This window comes from Gymnoscopelus microlampas (genome assembly GCF_963454915.1).
Source record: "Gymnoscopelus microlampas genome assembly, chromosome: 24".
Classification (NCBI taxonomy): Eukaryota; Metazoa; Chordata; class Actinopteri; order Myctophiformes; family Myctophidae; genus Gymnoscopelus; species Gymnoscopelus microlampas.
The window spans coordinates 1,356,295-1,364,219 of NC_139961.1; the positions used below are offsets into that span (position 1 = coordinate 1,356,295).

Genomic DNA, 7,925 nt, shown 5'->3' on the forward strand with positions numbered 1-7,925 from the left:
AGGGGGCGTGTCTGATAAAAGGAATATCAAATATCTAAATACTGAATCAATCAACTTAAAAACTGTCTGAGGCGAAACACAAAAGCCTGAGTAGACGTTAACATGACCCAAAACAGGTTTTTAAAGTGAAACGTCCCTTTAATGTACTGGCAGACTGTCCTGTTGCTGCAATAGACAGCAACATGCTATGTTGGACTTCATGACAACTTTATGCTTTTCTTTTACAATACAATGCAGTGTGTGTGTGTGTGTGTGTGTGTGTGTGTGTGTGTGTGTGTGTGTACACACACACACACACACACACACACACACACACACACACACACACACACACACACACACACACACACACACACACGTGAGTCTTTGGCAGTCTTCTGTCCAAATATTGTTGTTTCTGTGAATGACCTCACAGAGACAATACTGGAACACACACTGCATTTAGGACAGTATCTGTGTGCGTGTGCATACGTGTGTGTGTGTGTGTGTGTGTGTGTGTGTGTGTGTGTGTGTGTGTGTGTGTGTGTGTGTGTGTGTGTGTGTGTGTGTGTGTGTGTGTGTGTGTGTGTGTGTGAGAGCGTGCGCGCTGGGCTGGGCTGATAAGGGGAACAGGAGCACAAGGGGCTCATACACAGTTACTGGCCCCATGCCAAGAGAGAGAGAGAGAGAGAGAGAGAGAGAGAGAGAGAGAGAGAGAGAGAGAGAGAGAGAGAGAGAGAGGGAGGGAGGGCAAGGAAGGGAGGGAGAAGTAGCAGTAAAGAGGAGATGTGGAGAGGGAGAGAGGGAGGGAGGGAGGGAGGTGCAGAGAGAGAGAGAGAGAGAGAAGGAGGGGTTTGTGTTTGAACTTTTTGTTTTTGTTTGAAAGAGAGAAAGATAGACACAGAGAGAGAGAGAGAGAGAGAGAGAGAGAGAGAGACACTGAGCGAAAGCAGACAACGCACAGGAGACAGAGAGAGAGAGAAAAGAGAGATATATACTACTTTAAAATCTCTCTCTCTCTGTCTCTCTCTCTCTCACACACTCACATCTGCTGAGCGAAGAGAGGAGATATGAGACATGCTCTGCCTGAAAGGTAAGAACGGATGAGAGAGAGAGAGAGAGAGAGAGAGAGAGAGAGAGAGAGAGAGAATGCATTCAAAAGTTTTATAAAGCTGAAGGCTGTGAAAAGTGGCGTGTGTGTGTGCGCGTGTGTGTGTGTGTGTGTGTGTGTGTGTGTGTGTGTGTGTGTGTGTGTGTGTGTGTGTGTGTGTGTGTGTGTGTGTGTGTGTGTGTGTGTGTGTGTGTGTGTGTGTGTGCGTGACGTGTGTGTGTGTGTGTGTGTGTGTGTGTGTGTGTGTGTGTGTGTGTGTGTGTGTGTGTGTGTGTGCGCGTGGGCATGCATTGTGTCAGTGTGTGTGTGTTGCGTGCGCGTAAAGAGTGAAAGTATGCACTCTTTTTGCGTGTGGTTTATTTTAATCTCATCTGCACCTTGTTTTGCTGTGAAGAGGTCAGCTATCTCACACACTAGGACTGTGTGTGTGTGTGTGTGTGTGTGTGTGTGTGTGTGTGTGTGTGTGTGTGCGCGTGTGCGTGTGCGTGCACGTGCGCGTGCGTGTGTGTGTGTGCGTGCGTGCGTGCGTGCGTGCGTGCGTGCGTGCGTGCGTGCGTGCGTGCGTGCGTGCGTGCGTCTGTGTGCGCGTCGACAGGAAGAGAGAGTGGAATAGAGCAGTGGTTCTCATACCTTTTCATATCAAGGACCCCCAAATTCATGATGTATTTGAGCCACGGACCCCCATGGGAGAAGATTTGTGTAAAACATGTTTACAATTTTTAACAAAAAAACTAAACAAAACCAAAAAGCCAATATGTTGCTTGTAGACGCTATACTAATAGACAAAGTGTAAAATAGGGTCAAAGTGTCTGAACTGATTTAAATGCCATATAACTGTAACTAATGACTGGGGAGCTGTTTGGCCGGTCAACTGAAAGGGCCTGCATGGGAAACAGAAGGTCCCAGGTTTGAGTCCCGGCTATAAGTGTCGAGGTGTCCATGAGCAAGACACCTGCGATGCGATGCTGGAGGTCTAGCCGGACAGGCAGCAACTTAGGACTCCTGAATCACTGACCTCCAAGCCCTCCTGTCTCGTCTAGCATGAGGGTCTTGAGCTCTGCAGCGTTGAGCTCTAGCTCGCCATAATGCGTCTATGGGTGGTCCGCCTCTGTCCCCTCCTGGCTGTCAGTTTGCTCACCATCACCTCCGGGTGCCTGACGCAGCACCCAGCTAACCTCCTCCTTCTCTCTCTGACATCATGTGACATCATGACCATTTGACATCATGACCAGGATTTTTGTGAGGGTTCCTACCCTAGGAGACACGGGGAGAACATGCAAACTCCACACAGAAAGGCCCTTTCACCAAACCCCACCCATAGGGTATGGGCGCTGACAAGGGCGCCAATATTGTGGGTGCCTCAGGGCTAAAGCACCCAGGGGAAATGACGAGCACCCATCACAAACTCATCACAAAAAAAGAAAAAAAATTAACCGAATTAACCGCATTAATTCTGTAAATTTGGTTCCATGTGTACACTCTCAGAGTTACAGACCTGTAAGGGTCCATTTGGTTTGTACCAAAGGGATCAATTAAGAGCTCCGGCCGAGCCCCCACCCCCTCTCCCCCCACAGACTGTTCAGTCCCTGCAAAGAGATAAATGTCAACATAAACAATGGAACAAAACTAAAATACAGCCAGAGGGAAGTGTCTTTCTGCAGGAAAACACACCAGCATTATTATATAGTGGCTGATAGAGGGACAAAATGCAAAATAATTTAAATGTTTTAAATTTAGGCTGAAAGTTACCTAGTCTGCCTTTAAACACTTCAGCCCTACATACATTTCGGCCATTTGAAAATAGCAGATCTACAAGCTCACAATGCGTCGCATCGCGACGCATTGTGAGCTTGTAGATCTGATATTTTCAAAAGATCTGTATACTGTACATTTGAAAACTTGTGAAACGGGTACTTTCTGCTTTTGGTACTTCAAGTAATTTAACTCTACATTGCAGTATTGATACTTTTACTTAAGTAAAACATTGGAGTACTTTTTCCACCGTTGCCCCGTAACCTGCGTTTACGTCCTCGCGGTGAGACTCCTCACCGTCCGGTGAAAATAAGCGTCCGGTGACGACACACGTACTGTACAGTATCAGAGGAGAAGTGGTTGTAATGTACAGTATCAGAGGAGAAGTGGTTGTAATGTACAGTATCAGAGGGAGAAGTGGTTTTAATGTACAGTATCAGAGGAGAAGTGGTTTTAATGTACAGTATCAGAGGAGAAGTGGTTTTAATGTACAGTATCAGAGGAGAAGTGGTTTTAATGTACAGTATCAGAGGAGAAGTGGTTTTAATGTACAGTATCAGAGGAGAAGTGGTTTTAATGTACAGTATCAGAGGGAGAAGTGGTTTTAATGTACAGTATCAGAGGAGAAGTGGTTTTAATGTACAGTATCAGAGGGAGAAGTGGTTTTAATGTACAGTATCAGAGGAGAAGTGGTTTTAATGTACAGTATCAGAGGGAGAAGTGGTTTTAATGTACAGTATCAGAGGAGAAGTGGTTTTAATGTACAGTATCAGAGGGAGAAGTGGTTTTAATGTACAGTATCAGAGGAGAAGTGGTTTTAATGTACAGTATCAGAGGAGAAGTGGTTTTAATGTACAGTATCAGAGGGAGAAGTGGTTTTAATGTACAGTATCAGAGGGAGAAGTGGTTTTAATGTACAGTATCAGAGGAGAAGTGGTTTTAATGTACAGTATCAGAGGGAGAAGTGGTTTTAATGTACAGTATCAGAGGAGAAGTGGTTTTAATGTACAGTATCAGAGGAGAAGTGGTTTTAATGTACAGTATCAGAGGAGAAGTGGTTTTAATGTACAGTATCAGAGGAGAAGTGGTTTTAATGTACAGTATCAGAGGAGAAGTGGTTTTAATGTACAGTATCAGAGGAGAAGTGGTTTTAATGTACAGTATCAGAGGAGAAGTGGTTTTAATGTACAGTATCAGAGGGAGAAGTGGTTTTAATGTACAGTATCAGAGGAGAAGTGGTTTTAATGTACAGTATCAGAGGAGAAGTGGTTTTAATGTACAGTATCAGAGGAGAAGTGGTTTTAATGTACAGTATCAGAGGAGAAGTGGTTTTAATGTACAGTATCAGAGGAGAAGTGGTTTTAATGTACAGTATCAGAGGAGAAGTGAAGTGGTTTTAATGTACAGTATCAGAGGGAGAAGTGGTTTTAATGTACAGTATCAGAGGAGAAGTGGTTTTAATGTACAGTATCAGAGGAGAAGTGGTTTTAATGTACAGTATCAGAGGAGAAGTGGTTTTACTGTACAGTATCAGAGGGAGAAGTGGTTTTAATGTACAGTATCAGAGGGAGAAGTGGTTTTAATGTACAGTATCAGAGGAGAAGTGGTTTTAATGTACAGTATCAGAGGAGAAGTGGTTTTAATGTACAGTATCAGAGGAGAAGTGGTTTTAATGTACAGTATCAGAGGAGAAGTGGTTTTAATGTACAGTATCAGAGGAGAAGTGGTTTTACTGTACAGTATCAGAGGAGAAGTGGTTTTAATGTACAGTATCAGAGGAGAAGTGGTTTTAATGTACAGTATCAGAGGAGAAGTGGTTTTAATGCACAGTATCAGAGGAGAAGTGAAGTGGTTTTACTGTACAGTATCAGAGGGAGAAGTGGTTTTAATGTACAGTATCAGAGGAGAAGTGGTTTTAATGTACAGTATCAGAGGAGAAGTGGTTTTAATGTACAGTATCAGAGGAGAAGTGGTTTTAATGTACAGTATCAGAGGAGAAGTGGTTTTAATGTACAGTATCAGAGGAGAAGTGGTTTTACTGTACAGTATCAGAGGAGAAGTGGTTTTAATGTACAGTATCAGAGGAGAAGTGGTTTTAATGTACAGTATCAGAGGAGAAGTGAAGTGGTTTTAATGTACAGTATCAGAGGAGAAGTGGTTTTAATGTACAGTATCAGAGGAGAAGTGGTTTTAATGTACAGTATCAGAGGGAGAAGTGGTTTTACTGTACAGTATCAGAGGAGAAGTGGTTTTAATGTACAGTATCAGAGGAGAAGTGGTTTTAATGTACAGTATCAGAGGAGAAGTGGTTTTAATGTACAGTATCAGAGGAGAAGTGGTTTTAATGTACAGTATCAGAGGAGAAGTGGTTTTAATGTACAGTATCAGAGGAGAAGTGGTTTTAATGTACAGTATCAGAGGAGAAGTGGTTTTAATGTACAGTATCAGAGGAGAAGTGGTTTTAATGTACAGTATCAGAGGAGAAGTGGTTTTAATGTACAGTATCAGAGGGAGAAGTGGTTTTACTGTACAGTATCAGAGGAGAAGTGGTTTTAATGTACAGTATCAGAGGAGAAGTGGTTTTAATGTACAGTATCAGAGGAGAAGTGGTTTTAATGTACAGTATCAGAGGAGAAGTGGTTTTAATGTACAGTATCAGAGGAGAAGTGGTTTTAATGTACAGTATCAGAGGAGAAGTGGTTTTAATGTACAGTATCAGAGGAGAAGTGGTTTTAATGTACAGTATCAGAGGAGAAGTGGTTTTACTGTACAGTATCAGAGGAGAAGTGGTTTTAATGTACAGTATCAGAGGAGAAGTGAAGTGGTTTTAATGTACAGTATCAGAGGAGAAGTGGTTTTAATGTACAGTATCAGAGGAGAAGTGAAGTTTTAATGTACAGTATCAGAGGAGAAGTGGTTTTAATGTACAGTATCAAAGGAGAAGTGGTTTTAATGTACAGTATCAGAGGAGAAGTGGTTTTAATGTACAGTATCAGAGGAGAAGTGGTTTTAATGTACAGTATCAGAGGAGAAGTGGTTTTAATGTACAGTATCAGAGGAGAAGTGGTTTTAATGTACAGTATCAGAGGAGAAGTGGTTTTACTGTACAGTATCAGAGGAGAAGTGGTTTTAATGTACAGTATCAGAGGAGAAGTGAAGTGGTTTTAATGTACAGTATCAGAGGAGAAGTGGTTTTAATGTACAGTATCAGAGGAGAAGTGGTTTTAATGTACAGTATCAAAGGAGAAGTGGTTTTACTGTACAGTATCAGAGGAGAAGTGGTTTTAATGTACAGTATCAGAGGAGAAGTGGTTTTAATGTACAGTATCAGAGGAGAAGTGGTTTTAATGTACAGTATCAGAGGGAGAAGTGGTTTTACTGTACAGTATCAGAGGAGAAGTGGTTTTAATGTACAGTATCAGAGGAGAAGTGGTTTTAATGTACAGTATCAGAGGAGAAGTGGTTTTAATGTACAGTATCAGAGGAGAAGTGGTTTTAATGTACAGTATCAGAGGAGAAGTGGTTTTACTGTACAGTATCAGAGGAGAAGTGGTTTTAATGTACAGTATCAGAGGAGAAGTGGTTTTAATGTACAGTATCAGAGGAGAAGTGGTTTTAATGTACAGTATCAGAGGAGAAGTGGTTTTAATGTACAGTATCAGAGGAGAAGTGGTTTTAATGTACAGTATCAGAGGAGAAGTGGTTTTAATGTACAGTATCAGAGGGAGAAGTGGTTTTACTGTACAGTATCAGAGGAGAAGTGGTTTTAATGTACAGTATCAGAGGGAGAAGTGGTTTTAATGTACAGTATCAGAGGAGAAGTGGTTTTAATGTACAGTATCAGAGGAGAAGTGGTTTTAATGTACAGTATCAGAGGAGAAGTGGTTTTAATGTACAGTATCAGAGGAGAAGTGGTTTTAATGTACAGTATCAGAGGAGAAGTGGTTTTAATGTACAGTATCAGAGGAGAAGTGGTTTTAATGTACAATATCAGAGGAGAAGTGGTTTTAATGTACAGTATCAGAGGAGAAGTGGTTTTAATGTACAGTATCAGAGGAGAAGTGGTTTTACTGTACAGTATCAGAGGAGAAGTGGTTTTAATGTACAGTATCAGAGGAGAAGTGGTTTTAATGTACAGTATCAGAGGAGAAGTGGTTTTAATGTACAGTATCAGAGGAGAAGTGGTTTTACTGTACAGTATCAGAGGAGAAGTGGTTTTAATGTACAGTATCAGAGGATAAGTGGTTTTAATGTACAGTATCAGAGGGAGAAGTGGTTTTAATGTACAGTATCAGAGGAGAAGTGGTTTTAATGTACAGTATCAGAGGAGAAGTGGTTTTACTGTACAGTATCAGAGGAGAAGTGGTTTTAATGTACAGTATCAGAGGAGAAGTGGTTTTAATGTACAGTATCAGAGGAGAAGTGGTTTTAATGTACAGTATCAGAGGAGAAGTGGTTTTAATGTACAGTATCAGAGGAGAAGTGGTTTTAATGTACAGTATCAGAGGGAGAAGTGGTTTTAATGTACAGTATCAGAGGAGAAGTGGTTTTAATGTACAGTATCAGAGGAGAAGTGGTTTTAATGTACAGTATCAGAGGGAGAAGTGGTTTTACTGTACAGTATCAGAGGAGAAGTGGTTTTAATGTACAGTATCAGAGGAGAAGTGGTTTTAATGTACAGTATCAGAGGAGAAGTGGTTTTAATGTACAGTATCAGAGGGAGAAGTGGTTTTACTGTACAGTATCAGAGGAGAAGTGGTTTTAATGTACAGTATCAGAGGAGAAGTGGTTTTAATGTACAGTATCAGAGGGAGAAGTGGTTTTACTGTACAGTATCAGAGGAGAAGTGGTTTTAATGTACAGTATCAGAGGGAGAAGTGGTTTTAATGTACAGTATCAGAGGGAGAAGTGGTTTTAATGTACAGTATCAGAGGAGAAGTGGTTTTAATGTACAGTATCAGAGGAGAAGTGGTTTTAATGTACAGTATCAGAGGGAGAAGTGGTTTTACTGTACAGTATCAGAGGAGAAGTGGTTTTAATGTACAGTATCAGAGGAGAAGTGGTTTTAATGTACAGTATCAGA

The 7,925-nt window shown here is 41.4% G+C and overlaps 1 protein-coding gene across 2 annotated transcripts in view; it reads left to right on the top strand.

Moving 5' to 3' along the window:
- Positions 1 to 872: 872 nt before the first annotated feature.
- LOC311040819 (uncharacterized protein) overlaps positions 873 to 7,925 on the top strand; it is a gene marked incomplete at its 3' end in the record, with an annotated part of 78,840 nt that continues 71,787 nt past the window's right edge. For both annotated transcript variants that reach the window (XM_084051173.1, XM_084051174.1), the window contains exon 1: positions 873 to 1,072. In XM_084051173.1, the coding sequence (XP_083907299.1) occupies positions 1,057 to 1,072 (16 nt within the window). In that variant the 5' untranslated portion in view covers positions 873 to 1,056. The remainder of the gene's footprint in view (positions 1,073 to 7,925) is intronic.